The sequence below is a fragment of the Nipponia nippon genome, unplaced genomic scaffold, assembly GCF_047370975.1.
Source record: "Nipponia nippon isolate SJK-2023a ecotype South Korea unplaced genomic scaffold, ASM4737097v1 scaffold_17, whole genome shotgun sequence".
Classification (NCBI taxonomy): domain Eukaryota; kingdom Metazoa; phylum Chordata; class Aves; order Pelecaniformes; family Threskiornithidae; genus Nipponia; species Nipponia nippon.
Genome location: NW_028262333.1, coordinates 3,008,711 through 3,028,461, shown reverse-complemented (window position 1 = coordinate 3,028,461; position 19,751 = coordinate 3,008,711). Strand labels below are relative to the sequence as shown.

Sequence of the window (19,751 nt, the reverse complement as noted above, 5' to 3'; positions counted from 1 at the left end):
TTGGGCCTTATCTAATCTCAGCCCAATCCAAGGGTCAATAGCAGTTAGCTAAAGTTTATCAGCAGTGTTTAACCATCATTTATCAGCTTTGGGGAGATTTTACTCAGACAGGCATGCGGCACGCTGATACACAGGTAGGGTCAGGGAGTATTGCTTTTCCACACCAGAGAGCAGATAAGAACGATTAACACAACGATAAGCACCCGTTTATTGTGGCTAAAGCAACCATAGGTAGCACAAGATGCTGGCAGGGTAAGAGCTCGTCAAGAATAACGTTCAAATTTATGAATGAACTTCTGAACTGACATGGGTCTCATGGCGCCTCATGGCAGCGCGTCTTCCAGGAAAAGCCATGTCTAGATACAGGCTCAGCGTTTCCAACCTCTGCTGAGCTTTTCTCTCCCCTTTTTGGTATGTTCAGGATCAGAGTCCAGCAACAAAAACATTATCACCAGCTCTAGCCCATGCCCACTACTTTTTTCTTTTTCCTCCCAAAATCTCATTTCTATCAGTCTGTGAAAAAGTGCACTTCTCATTTTAAAATCTCTCCATAGGTAACAGGAAGAAGAAATGTTGTCAGAAATGAAATCCTTATTTCATAGTTTGCATTACTTTTCCCTTCCTTTCCACACCTTTCTATTTTTTTTAGTAGCCAGTTTTTCCCATGGAGCTAAGCAGGCCGTGAGCTCTCTGCTGGAAAAGCCTCGCCTCCTCTAATTGTCTGAAACGGTACAGTCAGATGGACCAGAAAATTTCAGCCTCCTCTAGCCACATATTTCATTGACATCAGAAGTACAATAGTGGTTTTCTGAGTCCTGGGCCAGGGAGCAAGCCATGTATCAATAGCCATTAGCACTGCCAATGGAACTCACAGAAGTAGCTAGAAATGCCAAATATTTCTGGGCTTGTGATGAAAGTCATTCACAAATTTTTTTTGTTTATCAACTGGCTTACAAAGTGATGGCAAGCATTATAAAACCTTGACAAAAACTTTGACAAAATGTTTTCAAGAAATTAAGAAAATATGTGAAAATATTCCGTGTTTCAGACCTCCCCTAAAAAAAGCTCCTAGTCTTGGGGACATCGGGTTAGTTAAGGACCGCGCAGAGGGGACAGGCTGTTGCTTGTCTGCTGGTTTTTGAAAGCTTCTGCGGAAAATATCAGCTTGTTCAATCGTGTTATGAACTTCTGCAAGGATGGAGACTCCACAGCCTTTTTGGTCCAGCAACAGTGTTTGGCCACTCTCATGGTGAATGTTTTGGTTGGGATGACCCTTCCTGCAACCCGTCCCCACTGCCTCCCATCCTTTTGCTGTGCAGCTCTGGGAGGGCTCTGGCTCTGTCTTCTCCTGGAGACCTGGCCACTTCTTCACCTGCTTTGCAGCTGCTCTGCAGCCAGGCCAACGCACCCAGAGTTCGCTTGGACTTCACCCAACTTTTCTAAAGAGTCAGTTTTCAGGTATAGAATTGTTTAGGTTGGAAAAGACCTTTAAGATCATCAAGTCCAACCATTAACCTAGCACTGCCAAGTCCACCACTAAACCATGTCCCTAAGCACCACATGTACCCGTATAGAATCATAGAATTGTTTGGGATGGGGGGGGGGGGGGGGAAATATATATATATATATATAATCACTTCAAACTCACCTGGGGAAAACGGGACCTAAAGGCAACAATAGCTGCAGGCAGACCGGGTCATTTATCCAAACAGGACAGGGCAACAGAGATCTGGGGTCCGTATCAAGAGTGGTTAATACCAAAGCTCTTTGTTAAGTTACCCCACGCACACTTCAGAGCAAGGTCCAGCCCTGGACAAGGGACGCGTGGCCCTTGGGAGCAGGGGCAGAGCCGACCTGAGCTATGCAGAAGGTCAGATTAGACCAGATCATCCTCCAGGAGTCTGTGACCCCGAAAGGAAGGTATCTACCATATGCTTCCCATCTTGTTCGGTTGTGTGAAAGAGGGAGTGGGCAGGGGCTGCTGCTTCTAGTTTGGAGAAAGGGGAGTGAAAAGGGGAGACTGAAAACCGTGTTTGCCCAATTATTGGCCACAGCGCTTAATCGCTCTGCCCTGGATCTCTCTGGCAGCCGCACGGGCAGTCAGATGTGGAGGCAGGTGGCAGATAGGATTTAATAAAGAAGCAATTTTATGGAGGAAATCTTTGCTTTTGGCATTTTCTGTAGGAGTGGGGAAAATGATGCTTTTTCTCCAGTAATGCCAGGGAAAGCAAGAAGAGCAGAGCTCCGTGTTTCAGCTCCTGCGTGACCAACCCCACGTGCTCCCACTGCCTCCACAGCCCATGGAGATCCTGCACAGGAGCCAAGGAGAGGGGCACAAGGGAGAAAGTTTTGCCAGGAGGCAGCACCCCTTGCACTGTTCCTGACCTGGGATCGCTCCGGCGTGGATGGTCTCTGCAGCCAGCAGCAGCAGCTCTCCCGTCTGCAAGGGACAGAGCCCCGAGGCCACCGGGGTTGACCACAGCCCAGAAGTATTCCCGCTGGCCACGTGCCATCACCCAGCAAGCCATAGCAGATGAGGTGAAGGTTTTCATGGACTGAGTCCATGGGGTTTGGTGTCACTGCAGCTGTGGGAGAGCACAGGCAAACGGGCCAGGAGCTGGGCTGGGAACTCAGCACCACAGCAGGGAGCTGTGCAATTGCACCCCAGCCAATTTTAGCCAGTAATCCTTACAAACACATCGCCTGTCCCCAGCACATTCATCCTCCTCAGGAAGCATTTGATTGGCATTCAGGCATGGCCTCTTCTGAACAACCCAACAAGCTATGATTTATGCGATGCCTTTGTCTTCAGACACTGTTGTCAGCAATACCCATCCTCAGGCGAAGCCGCCGATGCCTGCAGATTTCCAAAGGTCGCTATCATCGACACGCTGCCCTTGCTGAAGGATAACAAACAGAGGCTTTAGTAAAAGTAGAAACGATCATTTGTTAATTTTCTCCTGTAGCTACGTTCAGCTACTACCCCCTCCCCAGAAACCAGAGGCCCCAGGGGCAACATTTCCAGGACAGAAGAGAAAACAAATTGATAGACTGTCCTGGGCTCCAAAGAGTCTCCTACAGCTGGAGAAAATAAGTGATGTGTTCACAGCAGCTACTCACAGGATCCCTTTTCCTAAACTGTCAGAGTATTCAATATCTTCTATGCACCCAGGGCAACAAAATAGCTTTCTCAGCATTAATGGGAAAGAATCCAAGACAAAAAGCACGATGGACCAAATTATGGTTGGTTTTTTTCTGCAGGAAAAATCAGTGCTTGAGCAGTATCCCCTGGATACAAGAGCAGCTGATCACTGCGCACCGGCTAGCTCTCACCTTGCTGATGCAAAATGGCTTGGTCTGTCTCTCGTGCCTGAATGGATCCAGCTGCACCATCCCCCTTCCTCCCAGTGACTTGCAGATAGATCTCCCCATGGGCGCCTGCATGCACAGATGACCTCCTCCCCTCCGTGGGCACACCGCTGCATGGGGCTTGCTCTTCTGCACTGTCTGCACCGACTGCTTTCAAACCCATCTTGAATACCACAGGCAAGGTCCTGGGTACCCCTGCAAGCTCCAGGCCTGCCAAACCCAGCAGGTAACAGAGCTTTAGGGATTTTTAGCCTTTAAATCCAACGCAAGCAGCTCTTTGGACCCAAGAGAGCTTTGAGCATCTTGGGAACTGTCTTTTGTCACACCCCTAGGATTCGCATTTGCATCATCTTTTCTCCAGCCTCCACTCATCCCACCCATCACAGGGCAGCGGCACCCCCCTGCCTGCCTTTTGACCGTCCTGAGCACTGAGGATCCTCCCGCAGGTCCCCAAAAGATGCCTTCCCCTCATGTATCCCAAGGAAGGTCCCCACAACCTCCACCAAGGGACCGAGGCTCAGGGATGCCACCAGCACGGGGCCATGGTGCGGGTCTTGGCCACGCAGCCACTCCTTGGCAGCAGGGGATGGGGCCAAGGGGTCACCCCTCGCCCGCACTCACCGGCAGATGAGCTCCCATACAGCCCCAGCACCCCCAGCAAGCATGAGTTTGTGCCAAGTATCACAACATCTCCCTGTTATCGCCCCAATTCCCGGGCACCGGGACTGCAAGAGGAGCTCTGCTCCTTTAGCCCATTCTCTCTCTCGGGTTCTGAATAAGGCTGGAAAATGTGAACCACCCCAAACGAGCCTGTTGGTAAACGCCATTATTTTGAAGAGGCTTAAGAACCGTTTGCGGTTTCTAAGCTGTGATTCATGATCATCTGGGTCTGGTTTGTGATCTTTGAATGCTTTTGACTGGTGACTCTGTGGCAATGTCCCCAGGGCACTGGTGGCTTTTCTCTGTACATCAGGTCTTCACAAAAAGCAAATTCCAGCCCTGGTACAACAAGTGCTCCTCCATCCTGTCGTGGATGGGCCATCACAGGGAAGTAGGTAGGTTCCCAAATTTTTCATTCCCTTGCAATGCAATTTTTTATTCCTTTGCAACACTTTACTATTCAAAAAAATGTAACTTGAAAGCGCTCAGATTTGGCTGAAAGATGATGCAGACATTCATCCTGCAGAAGGAGAATCAGCTCTTCCTGCTGATCCACCTAGAGGCAGACCTGCGGGTTCGGCTTACCTCCTTACCCACCGCGCTGTCCCTGCCTTCCTTGTGTGGCATCGATTTCTCCTCCAAGTGCCTTCCAGAAGCCAGGAGAAGACACCATCACCAACTGCAGAGGTCTTCTGTCCCACACCGTGTGTGGTGGCCATCACCCAACAAGGCGACCAAGGGAAAGCCGTCCCATGCCAGCACCTGCATTGGGGCCTGCCTGTCCTCTCCATTTCTCCACGACGGGCACCGTGCTCGGCGAGTCACACAGCACGGCTGGCAGAGCCGCCTGACTCATTTTTCTCTACTCCTCCAGGTGATGTGTTTGGAGGAACACGCTGCTCTGACAAGGTGACACATCCTGAGAAAGCCCACACTGCTGAAGACATCTCCCTGCTCCTTCTACCAGGAGCACCCAGCGCAATAGCAGTTCGCAGCTCTTTTTCATTCCTCCCCAGTCAAACAAGCCCCAAGCATTTCTGTCTGATTTTCCTGAAGGATATAGAATAGATGTCAATCAGGAGAGAGGAGCCCTGAAATCCCACGGTTTTGAAGGCATCTCATAAACACGCAGATGTCAGTAGAGGCGCTAGGAAAGGAAGGGCAATTGCTAACGGAGAAACTGCATTAATAACTTAGTGTGACTGCTGTTCAGCTGCAGCAGCGTTAGCAGCCTATGTTGGATTCTTCTTTTGGCAGAGGCAACTGCCCCTGAATCAGCTGGTTTGGCTCAATTTGTTGTGGAATAATTAAGTTCAGTCCATTCTATTGCATAATCTGGAGTTTCTTCAACCTGCTTCAGCAGCAAAGTACTGAATCGCATACAGCTCTGGGAGGGGTTACGAACATGAAACTAAGTCAGTGCAAATCTACCAAGAGCCTAAGCAATAAGAGGATGAAGTCAGAAGTGTCCAGGAGGCAGGGGAAGGGCGGCAGCCTGTCTCTGCTTTGATGCCTCTGACTCACGGAGGAAAGAAAGGAGAAAACCATGGCACTACACACATTTAAAACGTCCCAGGAGCCAACACAGTTCCCATCTGCAGAGCAACTCTCGTAAACATTGAGGATTTACCCATCAAAATCAAGTTTGGAAATGTGCCTGGATGTTTCCAAGGAATCTGAGGAAAGATGTTTCTGTTTCTGGACAAGCAAAACTATCACATTTCCTGGCTGCAGCGAGGATCTCTAAACTGAAAAATGTGCAAATGTGTTTTACCAGGAGTGGGCACATCCCAAACAAAGGTAATCAGAGAAACTCTTTTCAGCACTGCTCTATTTACATGTGCTACAGACTGAAGAGGAAAATCTTTTCCCCAGTTGCCCTGGCGTATAACCGTAAACGCCCTTGCTAAGTCCCCTTCCAGCTTTGGGAAGTGAGACCAAAGCGCCTATTGGCACCTATTGGCTTTACTCACGCTGCGAACCTGGCCGGTGCGTTGGAGGAGCAACAGGAGACAGTGCTGGGTCAAGATGAACCTCTTTCAGCTATAAAAAAACATCATACCTCCCTCCCTTTCTCCTCAGACGGTGATAACACCATGTGAATCCTTGTCCCAGGCACGCTAAAGGACTGTTGCTTGCTCACAGAGGTCCACCAACTCCCAGCCCACCTATTCACAGCTGGTGAGTGGGTCGTACTCAAAGCCAGCTTTACTCTCCGAGTTAATAAAATAACAGATGCCATTAAGAGCAGTTCTTTCAGCCTCACGTTGCAGGTCGCCCCAGGGAGAGCAGAGGGAAGCCCGGACGAGAGTGAGGAAAATCTCCATCACCACCAGGGCAAACCTGCAAGGGATATTTCTGGCATGGGAAAGTGTCCTCCAGAGCCACATTCAGACTGGGGTCTCTCTTGGACAGTGGAGCAGCTGCCGATTGAGCTGAGATTTCTGTCTCACAAACAGCTCCTTGAATTGCTCTTGGCATTGACTTTTTCCTGTTCAGCTAATTAAAAATCTGTCTTTGAGTCGTAAGCCCCCATTAGTAATAATTTGCTTTGCACTTCTCCAGTGATTTATGGCTGAGATATCAAAGTGCTTTAGAAACATTAATTAATCCTTCTAATACCCAAGGGACTGATCCACTCTCCGCAATGCACCATTGGTGGAGTAAACGTAGGAAATCCTCAGGGTTTACTCCAAACTGCAGGCAGGGAGAGGGGAAGGGAGCAGCATCCAACCCAACGAGCTCGTTTCGGCTGCCTGCCTGCAACCAGAGAGACGTGCAGTCAAAATAACAGCGCTGAACGTGCAGCCACAAGTGAACCCAAGGCAAATCCAAGTTCCCTGCTCTCCAGCAGTAGTTCTTGCTGCTGTCCCTGTCTGTCCAGGGTGGGAAGGGGACCTGCGACACCCCAGCTCTGCTCTGCAGATCATGCCAGGAAAGGCATGTGTGGGCCAAAACCATCTTCACCCAGAGCCCTGCCAGTGGCAGCGGCAGGGTCGTTAATCAAAGCGACACTCCTTGTGCTAACACACGTATTTCCCTTGCCATCCTGCCCGTTTCTCCAATCTGTTTCTTGTACAAAGTCACTTTTTCCCAGCTTTCAGTGCAGACCCAAGGCTGTCTCCCACACCTGAGATGCAGCTCCAGTCCTTGCCAGCGATAAGGATCGTTACCTCCATTGGCTTCAGAGAGGATTTCATCCTTGCGCACGCCAATGAGCTATTTGCCACCTGGTGTTGTCCCCATACTTTGAACGTTGTCATCAGAGGACTGCGGGGTGGAGCTGGCCATGCAGGGTGGGGAAAGCTATAAAGGTCCCAGCACAGACTGCCAGAGACAGGATCTCTGAATGCCTGAGGAGTGTCCCGTTTCTTCTTTGCTGTCCCCAGTAAAGCATCACCTTGACCATGAAGGCAACTGGTGTTTTCCTGCTCCTCTCCCTGGCACTCTGCTGCTACCAAGGTGAGTGCAACGTTTTGCTTAGGAGCCATTTTCCTCTCCTTGCTAAAGCTGCCAGGTCTGCCGGGTGGGAAGGTGAGCCTGGGAACAGGCCAGCTGGTGCTGGGACCTTGCTCTGGCGCTGGGACCTTGCTCCGGCGCTGGGACCTTGCTCCAGCCCTGGGCAGGGAAAGCGAGCGATCCCCAGAGAGTGCTGCAACGGCCAACATGCATTAAACCAGTGGTCTGTGAGCAAGCCTAAAGCAAAGGCTTTAAAGGGGTGCCTGGCACCTGCTCCCAAAAATGAACAAACCTCGTCTGACACTCTCCCTTCAGGGCTGGGATTCAGCCTGGAGCTGGTGATTTCTAGCATGCTGCAATTATTTTAGAGCGAATAGGTGCTATTCTGGTTTTAAAAAAGCAAACCCAAGAAGTCAGGAAACACATCTGTGCAAGGGAAAATGCAGGTCTCACAACAAAAGTCAATATTTAAGCCAACTGTGTTTTCAAAATCCCATATGGTGCAGAGGGATGAGAACATGAGCTGTTGCTGCTCTTCAGGTCCTGCTCACCAGGGATTTCTGCGTTCGTGGGTTCATTCAGAACAGGAGGGTGCTTCTGAAACAAGTCCTCCGTTACCCTATTCGCTGCGCGGCGGTTGCCATTGCAGAGCTGTCTGAGCACAAAATCTGGACTCATTTCAGATGAACTGAACATGTAGTGAGCTACAGCTCCTGGGTCTGAACCAGTGCTAGTCCAGAGTAAAATCCCTGAAACCCTAAACAGTGTGGCCATCGGGTCCTCAGCACCAAACCGTTTCACTCCACAGACCCACTGCTATTGGGCCACACTGGTTGTTAATGTAGATGTAGCCTAAATTCTCCATGTAGATGACTTCTGGATCAACCCACGGTCATCTTCTCAGTACTGCCTTTTGCTGAACAAATTCAGGTTGTTTTCCAAAACACACATGTTCCACCCACATGATCCCAGCTGTCAGTTCAGCACCAGCTTCTCCGTAGAGAAGCCCACCAAAGTCACAGCGTGCTCCCACCAGCTTTGGTGTGAGACCTCAAGGTCCACCCATTCCTCCTTCTAGTAGAGACCTTCAGCAACTTGTCTTTTGCTCTGTTTCCTTGTGGTACAAACCCACTGACAGCAGAAAAATCACCCTGGATTTATTCCAGCACCGGTTCAGCATCAGCAGGAGTTTCTCAGTTACCCATGAACGCGTGATAAGAGATAACGAAAGCCACCTTTGCTCCCTGGCAGCTGGCAGGGAAAGTCATTAGAAGTGCACCTGGCCTTGACAGGGCCTTGCACCATCACGGTATTTCTGCCGGGGAAAGAGGCAGATGCAGCAGGGAGGGACCTGGCTGCAAAATGGGGGAGGTCCAAGGGAAGAAATTGTTTGCTGGGACAAAGGTGTCTGAGCAAAGACATACGGTCCTCAGGCTAAAGCATCTTCAGTAGGTCTCCCCTGAAAGCAGCCCGAGTGATGGGTGCTAAGGCATCTTCTCTCTCTCCACTCTTTCTTTAGGAAACGCTGAGACAGATGGAGCTGCTGGCAAAGGAACGGAGGTGAAGGCTCCTGGTTTTTGTGTAGCACAAGGGTGTGCCCAGCTTTGGTGAGACAGCACCAACCTATACACTGGGGAGCCCAAGTTGCTAAATACGGTGCAGTACAGTGAGCTGCTGGGTTGGCAGCCCAAGGATGCCAGTGCCTGGGAACCTCCTTCCACCTGCTGTGCCACAGCAAAATCCCATTGACGGTACTGGTTTGCCACTGCATTTCCCCACACTCAGTGGAGGAAAACTATTAATAAAGAGCTGAATATTGCTGTTACCTGCCAAGAAGATCAGAGCTCCCCTTAGTCTCTAGCTTGCAAGTGTGAGGGCAGGTATCAGCGTGGCATAAAAATAAGAACCGGGAAGAATGTGATCAGGCACTGCCCACGGAGCATTACTCAATATTGTCACTCCTGAGGGTGTGCAGGAGTGCCAGGTGAAGGTCAGCTGGCCAAGGGACAGCATGGTGACAGGCAGTCCCAGTGTTTCTGAGAGTTCATAGCAGAGCTCTGAGCAAGCTGGGATGGGTTATCAAGATGTACAAATACGCACCTCCCTGTGAATGCAAAGCACCTTTGGTAAACTGAAAGCATGTTTAATATTTTCAGCATTACCCTTTTGCGTCTCCAGGCAGCTTGTGTCAACTATGACTTAAGAAAAGGTTGTACGAAGATCTTCGACCCCGTCTGTGGCACGGACAACCTCCTATACGGCAATGAGTGTCTGTTGTGCTTTCAGAACCTGTGAGTATCTGCAACCTCCTGCAAGTCGAAATATCACACAGACGAGGGCTACTACATATGTCTGGGATTTCCTAGAAAGCAAGCTGTTTGCATGCAGCTGGGTGGAGCGTGGGCAGTGAGCCCGGCACATCTGGCATGAATCTGGCCTCCCGCGCCGATGCTGCACCTGCTGCTCCGAGCACGTGGACTCCAGCTGCAAAATAGGTCCCTTGTGCGCGGCTCGCAGCACACGAGCTGCCCGCAGGCAGGGACTGCACGGTCAAAATCTCCCCAGTCCTGCAGCTGCCAAGCTGCAGCGATTGCTCGGACTGCACTGGCGAGTGTCCAGGAACGCAGACAAATAGCAAAGTCCTCAAAGTCTGCCCAGATCTAGCATGCAGGCAGAAAAATATTTTTCCAGGTGACCTCAGATGTGTGGTGGCTGAGGAAAAACTATGGGTTTTCACCCCAGGAATTTATAGCTGAGCTCTGCTTTCTGTCTTCTCTGCCTGCGAAAGGATACAATTTGCTCCGAGTATTTTTAAGAATGAGACTTATATTTAATCTGTGCTGGTGCCAGATTGCGCTGTCTTAGCAGAAGGCCAGGTCCAAATGCTAGCGACGTCTCTGGCAAGACTTGATTCATTTCATCTGGCTTGGGCCCTAGGTAATTTTGAGTATATTTATATATTGGAAACGCTCTGTGTCAGACAAGTGAAGGAATTACTTCCAACTCAATGCTATTAGGTGGTTCGAAAATCTCTATTGGGAAGATTGAGTCTTATCCATAGGCAGGTGCCCCAGCCCGTGGGGCTAAGGGAGCTTCACCCTTGACCTGACCTGGTGGAGGCAGGGATTTTTGGTGATCAGGCTCACACGCCCATCTGCCATCAGCAGAGGCATCTCTAACAGAAGCTCAAATTCCAGCTTTTCTATCCAGAGATGAACGGGCTTGTGGAGCCAAATTCTGTTTTTAGGAGCACTGCCTCCCAGCTAACTCTGCAGTAACAAGGAACAGAGTCCAGATCACCAGGAAAAACAGCCTCAATAAGAATTGTTGGTCTGGTTGCCGCCTCTTTCCTCCATTAACCCAGGCTGCTGCCCCATATTCTGCTCCTGGCCTGCTCAAATGCTGGTTTTACATTTTAAGGCTGAGGACGATGCAGTCAAGCAGGGACATGCTGAGCGGGAGCTCCTGAAGGAAGGCGCCACGGTTAATGACCCGGCGCGGCACGGCAGGCGGTAATGACCACGCTGGAAGCCAGCAGCCCAGCACCAGCTGTCGGCTGTATTGTGCAACAGATGGGGGTGGGAGGTTCTTCAGACACAACATCATTAGGGCTTTGGCCATGAACCAGGAGCGCAAGGCAAAAAGAGAGCAAGGAAGGCTTCAAAGCCAGCTACGCAGGGAGCAAAGTGGCATCGAGGATGCTATGATCCCCCGGAGCAGAGCACAGCTTCAGAGGGGAGGGAAGACCTCAGTCATCACAAGAAGGAAAGTTTGGGGTACAAAAAAGAAAAGGACTGAGTCGGTGGTGTAGCCAGAGCCGGCCAGGAGTCAGGGGAGGGAAGGGATGGCCAAGTAGCGGGTGCTGGCACCCACCTTGCATTGACAGGCACTACATCCCTGGCCTTCTTCAAACTCCCGTTTGTGCAAGCTCTCAGCAGCTGCAGCTGGAAATGTGCTGCTCCTGCAGCTCCAAGCCCTGAGCCTTGCAGCTCCCCTGTAACGCTCCCAAGCAAAGCAGTTTTGGGGTTAGGAACAACAGCCATTCGGTCTCCCGGTCAGGGCGATCTGGGCCAGGCACCAGGACTTTGAAGCTGCCTGGTGCCAAATGTCTCAAGGGAGAGATAAACGGAGCGTCCTCATCTATAAAGCTTTGGGCCATGGGGAAAAGCCAGGTAGCCGAGAGGCAGGATGAAGTGTCATTTGCAGTTTTGTGTGTGCAACCAGTCTGACAAGAGCTGGAGGCCTGCAAGGAGTCTGGGAATAAATACAGCAAGAGCATCTGGCAGGTCCCTGTGGCAGCGGCGTCTCACTTGTCGCCTTTGGTCACTTCGCTGTGACCAGCGTGCAAAATGCTTTTTGCAAAACAGCTTGAAAATCATTTTACCGGCATTTCTCTATGCACCTGAGAAATGGGTTTGTCTTTCCAAACAGGAGAACATCATAAATCCACGTGAAAATGGAACAATTCCGAGCAATTACGTCCACTACTGGGCAAAAAATAATAACAATAATTTTTTGCAGGTGCCTTTTTAGTATTTTCCTCGCTTTTGCCGCAGAAGCAATCAGGAGGGGAGGCTGGGAGCAGGCCCAAGCCCAAGCAAGACATAATGGCAGGCATTTGTCTGTAAAAAGCCACAAAACAAAGTCATAACCTTTATCGTCTGCAGGCAGACAGGCATCAGAGGTGTCTTAGTGCTGTCCTACAGCACGGAGGTGAATTATTCTGCCAGGAGGTGTCAGGAAGCGCCAGCTCTTGAGCTTATTGGAATTAATTAACACATGTCCATGGTAACCCTGAACTCCCTGTCAAGAATATGTGGCCTTACTTACTGTGAATAACACTTAAACGATGATTTAAGCAGTATTTTCCTTTCTTTCTTTCTTTGTCTTCTGAGCCAGGCTCTTCTGTGTATCAGGAACCTGAAGGCATCCTCTAGCATTTCTAACCTCTCTTCCAGGCAAAGAAAGACTAACGTGCGCATAAAGAACAGGGGAATGTGCCAAAAGCCCTCTCCACGCTCTGACTCCGCTCAAAACTAAGAGGAGCAACCGTTCCAGAGAACACAGCACAAAGCTTTGCCTTACCTGTTACGAACTCCTAATAAAATGGAAGCATTGCCACGTCTGGCACTGGGATTTCTTACACACACAGCAGAGCCCTTTCCCTGACATTTAAAATACCTTCCTGAAAAATATGGTTTGTTTTTGTCATGTCCATAAAGAGCTGTGAGCAAATTACTGACAGAGCCCCAGGGACAAGGCAGGGACATGCCTGAGGAGAGAGCCAGGCTCTGGCATAACAAGGAGGCTCTTTTTTGCATCAATAATTTTGTCTTCCTTCCCTAAACTTCTAGCATCCAAGCAATAGGAGATTTTAGCATGCTCATTAATTGCAATTACATTTGTTAAATACGGGGCATTAAAGCCCTTACTCGAGGGCTTTTGCCAGGAGGAAGAGTCCAACAAGTCATCTCCACGCTGCCCTGCTCCAGCCTTGCCCATATGGCAGTGCCCCATCACAGGGTCCCTGTGCACCGAGAGCCACCAGCCTCAGACTTGCCCTGCGGGTCACAGCTACCCAGTGCCTCGGAAAACCAAAAAGGCTCCATTTTTCCAGGCAAAAATCTTCCCCCCCCCCCGCCCCGCCGTGGCCTTGCGGAGCTTTGCTGCTGGCACCCATGCCCCGGCCCCAGGGCCGGCGGGAGCTGAGATGCGGCTCCCGGCGCAGCGGGACGCGGAGTGCGGGGGTCCCTGGATGGAGAAAGGGAGGAGGTTTCGGCACTGGAGGCCGCTGTTGCTCCGCCGGAGCCGGTGCCGATGCCGATGCGGGAGCCGAGCCCGCAGCTGGATCCGCAGCTGGCGGGGGGCGGCGGGGCGGCCCGGCCGGTGGAGCAGCGCTGGATGCCCCGTGGGACGGCAACGAGATGTGGGTGCTGCTCTTTCCAGCCCTGCAACGAAGCTGAAAGGCGCTGAGGTGGGGTAGCTTGGGCGCTCAGCCTCGCCACGTCCCTGTCCCTCACCCTGCGGGGAACCTACGGGCAGGTCTGCAGGGACCTCATGCTCCAGTCCCGGGGGGCTGCGAGGACACGAGTGGCCCCAGAGGGGCTGCCCGCAAGGCCTGTGCTGGAGGGATCTGTCTGCCGGGCACTAGCCCAGCCCTGCCAGCTCTTCCCCAGGGAGCTGGGCACTCGGCTGCTTGTGCCAAAGGACTGTAACGAGTCAACCCAAAACAGCCCGGGACAGAGCAGTCAGGGCTGGGGGTTGAAGCCTCTTGGGGTTCCTCATGAATTTTAGCCCTTGAGGAAATGGCTATTTGTATTTTGGGCAAACCGAATGCTTTGCTCGTAGCAAATCCTGAACTTCACTTTGGTTAGAAAGATGTGTTTGAGTTCTCTTCATGTTCCTTGAAGAAGTGGCTGAAACACACCAAAAAAATGCATGATCGAGCTGCGAGAAAGCTCGAGCGCTCGCTTGAAATTTGAAATGCAACCAGATGCAGCTGGCGGGGGGGGGGGGGGCAGCACAGGCTCCTCTTCCCAGATCTGCCAACAAGTCTGTCTGTGGTCGAGGGAGAGATGAAAAACGACTCACTTTGCCTGTATGTAAAATTAATGCATTAAAGGTGGTAGCCCCAAATAGGCTCGGGACTGCAAACTGCCTCGACATCTTTGCACAAAGGGGATCCTGGAAGCATGCCTCCCGCAGCTGGGATATTTCTGATTCTGCTGCATCACGAGAAATGGAGCATAGCTTTTACCTGGAGAGGTCTCTGCAAGCGGGGCTGGCAGCAGGGGAGGCTGAGCCTCCTCACGCTGTTCGCTCACTGCTCTCCGACGTTGTGGCATGGCTAAACCCAGCTTAGCTCCAAACTCATCCAGGTTGGTTTCTTCCACCCAGACAACACTGGAGAGGTTGCACCGAGGCCAGCTTATGCCAAGTAAAACATCTTTCCTGCCTGTGCCATTTCTGGGAAACATCGCCCAGTATTAGCCAAGAGCATTTCTTTGATGAAGTGAGGTGCTGACCGAGATTGCAAAACAGCAGGTTACGTCGGCTGGATGGGTGAGCGCAGGCTGCATCTCCCCAGGCACTGTTCTGACGAGAACTAGCATTCCTGCTAAATGTCAGCCACATCCATTCGGCAGCCAGGCCCATATCAAGCTTGCGATGATGGGAAGCAGCAGGTCAAGGGCCACCCTGTGGGTACTGCACAGCGGGGACATGTCAGGCAGAACCAGCGGCAAGTTTCCAGGAGGAAACGGTTCCTGTCCATATTCCAGTTTTGGCTTGAACAAGTGCAAATCTGAGGAAGCTTTAGCGGGTGCAAAGGTGGTTTACTGACCCCTAGACTGGGTTTAGTTTTATTTATAGGAGACTCATCCTCAAAAGCTTGTCTTCTGCCTCCATAAAGGTTCTTCCCTGAAGCTGAGGAGCTGCTTCTCCGCTATCTGATGGCCAGCAGAGAATGGAGCCGTCCTGCCGGCAGCCAGTGTGACTTTTCTGAGACACCAGCTTGCTTCTTCCCGTCTCTGTGATGCTGTTCCCAGTGCTGGCGAGCTGGCAGAGACAGGGGAAAGAGCAAAAGGGAGAGTGATGGGAGGAAGGGTAACAGCTTCGGTTCTTTTCTTTGTCTAAATAGCTGCAGCCTTTCAGGCCACCTTCCAAGGGCAGCGCTTCTGGCGGTGGGTGTTTGGGAGAGCCCTGGACGCATTTTAAATGATGCGACTGCGGAAAACCAGGACTCGCTAAAACACGGCAAGGCTCAGCCATCCGCCTCCCACCTCCTGCCCTTCTGGCTGCTCCCAGAGGGCTCAGCAGTGGCAAAGGCCAAGGGGTTTGCAGGCACATGGTGGGCGAGGAGGACCCCAAAGGACGGTACAAACAGGGGGGCTGAGCATTTACTCCCTGGGGAAGCACGGGCACGGAGCAACATGACGCCTGCCCCACCGCTGCACTGCTCAGAATAACAAGTGTTTGAATGACAAAGGGGGAAACGCCAAAAATAACCGCGCCGGTTGCGGCAGCCGGGGCTCTGCAGAGAGCAAGATACCCGCACAACCCAGCCCGTGCCAGCTCCCAGCCTGCCTGCCCTGGGGAGCACCAGCACATCTACCGGAGGAGCCGGAGGTTTGCAGTTGGCGATGCTTCCCCTCCTCCTGCCATGCGGGGGGCATCTCTCCTGCATTCCTTTGCCAGGATTTGCTGCTCAGGTGGAAGCTTTTCAAAGCGGGGTCACATCCTGCTCGGTGCCTTCAAAGCAGCCCTGGGGACTGCCAAGCCTTAGGAATGTCACAAGAGTGATGAAAACCAGACAGCTGAGGACAGATGGCCCAGGGGAGCATTTTCTGATCAGAAAACCATGTTTTTTTTAAAACTGAGACTTTTCTGCCAGTAAAAATTCTGGTAAAATTCAGCTGGGGAAGCCCTTCCCCCTCCGCCTCCTGGAACGCTTTACTGAAGCTCCTGTCTGGGAGGGAATATCTATTTCCATCGCTGGTGGCATTTGACTTTATAACGTCATGATAGCAAACTGCAAAGTCAGGATTAGAACTGGACAGAGGGATTTTAGTGACACACAAAGCCGCAGCTGTGAAGCAGCTCTGGATTTTTGGTAGTTTCAAAATGTTCCTGTTTTCAGACCTATTTGGAAGGGGCAGCCTTTGCCCACTGCAGCTTTCCCCTGCCTGTCTCTGCTAAGGCGGCTTCTATTTTACCCACATTTTCAATATTAGATTTGTTTTTCTAGTCTAGAAATAAGCAGAGCCTCCCTCAGATTTGCTGCAGTTGCCGGAGGGCACTTTCCATGGGGTGTGTTCAGTTCCAGGAGACTTTTTTTTGGGGGGAGCTGAATTAAACCCAGTTTGCCCAGTTGGCAAAGAGAGCTTCTCTTCGCAGGCGCCCCATGAGAACCCGCCTGCTGCCGGTGAAAGGCTCTGTGTGTGCTACGATGCTGCCCCGTGCCATCTCCTGGATCCAGCCTTTTCCAAAGGGTGCAGACAGCGGTGTCCCCATGCCCAGTGCAGAGCAGAGGTCCGGAGCCTGCTCTCCTTTACGGCTCAGGTGGGCACAACCAGACCTACGTAACTCCTTCAGCTGCTGCTGTCGTGACAACCTCAACAAGAGATGTCAGGAATGCCAGAAAATGCAGTTTTATCATCGTGGAGACGGTTGCGCAGCACAGTGCCGCAACACCGCTGCGTTAGAGGGTTTCGCTGCCAAGCTTGAGGCCAGAGAAGGAAATACCAGTTGGTCCCAGCCAAGTAGGAAATGATAGCGTTAACTCTCTGCAAAGAAAAAGTCCCACTGAAATGGAAGGATGCTTTTAAACTGCAAATTTCCTTTCATCTAAACCACAGCTCAGGCTACCTAGGGGAAAAGCTGTCCTGGGCAAATGCATGGGAATGAGCTGGAAGTGGCTCTACCGATACAGACAGACTGTCCGTAGGGCTTAGCGGGGCTGTAGCAGGATCAGCGTAAATAAGAGAGCCGACACTTCCCACTGGTGGGCTGAAAGCACCATGATAACCACAGACACGGAGCAAATAGCCACAACTAGAGCTGCAAATTTGAAGCAGGATCTCAGCTTTTGCTTTCTGAGCTGTCACAGACAAGTCAAATGACAATAATAGTTTGTATTTCTCTCTAGCAAAAGACAGTAAGCTTCCAGGAATCGGGAGCATCCAAAGCGCTCTGCAGCCAGGGCAGACAGCGAGGCAACCCTGCCAATGTTTCTGCAGTAGTTTTCTGGCCTTCATCCTGCATCAGGCACACTCCACTAACAGCAAGGGACAGGAGGGGCTGGAAGCGCCAGCTCCGCACGGTGCCACACGTGACGCTGGATTCCCCGCGCTCTGCACACCGTCGGAGACCTCGCGGCGCTGCGGTCGGCATTAGCCCTGCGGGTAGATTCGATGCTGAGAAGTTCTGCTTCCTTCCAGCTCCAACTCCTGGAAAGCTCCCAGGCAGAGGTCCTGTCCTTCACCTACGCCCCAACAATAACCTGTTGCAGCACAGCTCAGCGGGGGTGGATTGCAGGTTCTTTCCAAAAACTTAAGCACTTTACTAATTGTGAAAGGATACCACAAACAGAAAATCACGCGTGCAGTTTAAACCCAACAGGGGCTGCGGGCCTCTGGGAGAAGGTCAGGTCCTTCCCAGCGCACCCCAGCGTGAAAGCATCTGATGATCCACCCCCACACCCGCTTGGCAGGGCGCTGGGAAGCTCTCCTTTGCTGGCAGATGGTGCTAATGTGGCTTGAAGCCACAAAGACATTAGGTCAGTGCAAGCGTCCAGCTTGCAGGTAGCACCCCTGTCGTGGTTTAACCCCAGCCGGCAACTAAGCACCACCCAGCCACTGACCGCCCCAGTACCCTGAGCTCAGCCACCCAGTTCAACAAGAGCTTCTAATTTTTGTGCTCAGAACAGTCACCTACATGCCTGAGCTTCCCCTTTTGCCTGACAGCACAAGAGAGATGAGTATAGCAAATAAATTAAGATAGAGAGCAAGGCCAAGGTCTTTCTCCGGAAAAACTGTTTGAAAAATTAAGCATAAACTGGTTGGGTCATAATGGTGCCCCATTGTTTCTGCCATTTCTTCCTACTCCAGAGCTGCAAAATCCCCAAGTTCTTGGCAAAGGAAAGCAGCTATCTGGTTACAATTAACTTCCCAAAAAGCAATTAAGAAAAGTTCAATTCACCTCTATAGGCACCAGGGCAGACAAGCATCTTCTTGTTCCAGCTCTGACGCATGTTCCCTATCCCGATCCAACTCCTTTTAAAGCTAATTCCTGCCTTGGAGGCAGCTAATGGACTGCAAAGGCAGGTCCGTGCTTTCCCAACTCTCTTACAGGCAAAGTGCGGGCTTTGGCCTAAATAGGACATCTGGACAAGAAAACGTGTATTTAGAGTTGCATAGTTGAACTGCCACTCTCAGAAATAAGGCTCATGAGACCAAGTCACCCCCCATAACCAATTCCAACTGCAGAAGCGCTTTCCCAGATCTTGTGGCTAATCTCAGACCCACTGAAATGCAAACAAAGGAAACAGCTCCGGAGCTGGGTCTCTTAAGGATCGCGGCTGGAGACCGTATGTGCTGGAAACAGTGTGGTTGCAATTCTGAAACCTGTGAAGGCTTCCTCATCCAAAAGCCTGACCTGTATATATAACGGCATCTAATATATATGTAATGGCCAGAAATGTCCTAACCAAAGTGGAAGCTGGAAAATGGCACCTTCGTCACATTATCCTCAAGCAGCCCAGCAAACCCGCTGTCGTACACCTGCGGGGTCATCATACCAGCTTCCACGCTCCCTCCCTGACGCTGCTATCCAAAGCATTTCAGTTTGGGGAATCCTGCAAGCAAGCCCTTGCCTCCAGGTCACCAGCCTGACACACATGCTCTGCGCAAAAGGATCAGCGCAACTCCATGCCCTCGCTTGCTTTGCACGCATTTGGCTGCACCATGAGAAATGAGCCAGAAATCAGACTGGGGCACAAAGAGTAGCCACGCAAGCTGTTTTGCTTCAGCCAAGATAAGGCTAGAGACAAAAAAGAAACTCAGAGGAAAACTAAAAATATCACTGCAAACTTGTAGCCTGGCAATATGCCTAATTGGGCATTGCCTATGTCGGGAGGAGATATTCCTGTGAAAACCTGATGCTGGGTAACTCACTGGCCAGCCTGTAGATGGGATCTTGCACGAACACCTGCCCCTGGAAAGCCGGGAGGGGAAACGTGACGGGAAGCAGCAGGAGGTGCATAAATGTAATTTTCTCTTTCTCTGATCGAGCATGTTGAAGAACAGCTTGCCCATGTTGAGACAGAGTGTGAAAACCACCTTGTCAATAGATAGAAATCATGAGGTTGCTGCGCCAGTCGGGGCAAGAGGTCTTATTTCTAGACCACCAAGGGAGAAATAATTCTTTAGAAAAACCAATGAAATTTAAATGAGTACATAGGAATGGCTGTTCTAGCCCCAAAGGTCCATCTAGCCAAGCACTGTGCTTCCGCCACAGTATGTTCTTCATCAGGAGAACATGGTTGTGCAGTTCCCAGGGGCACCATGAACACGAGATGTGTGGAGATGTGAACCGCCACACAAGGCACTGCTGTCCACTCGTAATCTTCCAGTTTCCTCCCATCTGACCTCAAAATTAGGCTGTTTGGGTAGTTCTGCTGGCGGGTCTGAGGGCCTGGTGACTCCCAGCACAGCCTCAGGTCAAGGTCCTGGCCAAGGGCTCAGTAGGACCATGTCCCCATCGGC

At 51.3% G+C, this 19,751-nt stretch overlaps 1 protein-coding gene across 2 annotated transcripts; it reads left to right on the top strand.

The window, feature by feature from the left end:
• The first annotated feature begins 1,811 nt into the window (after nt 1–1,811).
• Nucleotides 1,812–12,609, top strand: SPINK1 (serine peptidase inhibitor Kazal type 1). Of its 2 annotated transcripts, XM_087754097.1 has the most exons (5): nt 1,812–1,920; nt 7,419–7,491; nt 9,008–9,048; nt 9,667–9,779; nt 12,447–12,609. In XM_087754097.1, exons 2-5 carry the CDS (start codon nt 7,437–7,439, stop codon nt 12,526–12,528), a joined length of 291 nt encoding a protein of 96 aa, XP_087610223.1. In that variant the 5' UTR covers nt 1,812–1,920; nt 7,419–7,436; the 3' UTR covers nt 12,529–12,609. The 2 variants fall into 2 exon arrangements, with proteins under 2 accessions (XP_087610223.1, XP_009470470.2); XM_009472195.2 differs by lacking the exon at nt 1,812–1,920 and having other exon boundaries at nt 7,387–7,491.
• The last annotated feature ends 7,142 nt before the right edge of the window (nt 12,610–19,751 follow it).

Excerpts from the sequence above, each read along its gene's own strand:
- SPINK1 (XM_087754097.1), top strand. The coding sequence starts at position 7,437 with ATGAAGGCAACTGGTGTTTTCCTGCTCCTCTCCCTGGCACTCTGCTGC. Across the intron at positions 7,492-9,007 it reads GGCACTCTGCTGCTACCAAG|GAAACGCTGAGACAGATGGA; the intron begins GTGAGTGCAACG and ends CTCTTTCTTTAG. Across the intron at positions 9,780-12,446 it reads CTGTTGTGCTTTCAGAACCT|GCAAAGAAAGACTAACGTGC; the intron begins GTGAGTATCTGC and ends CCTCTCTTCCAG.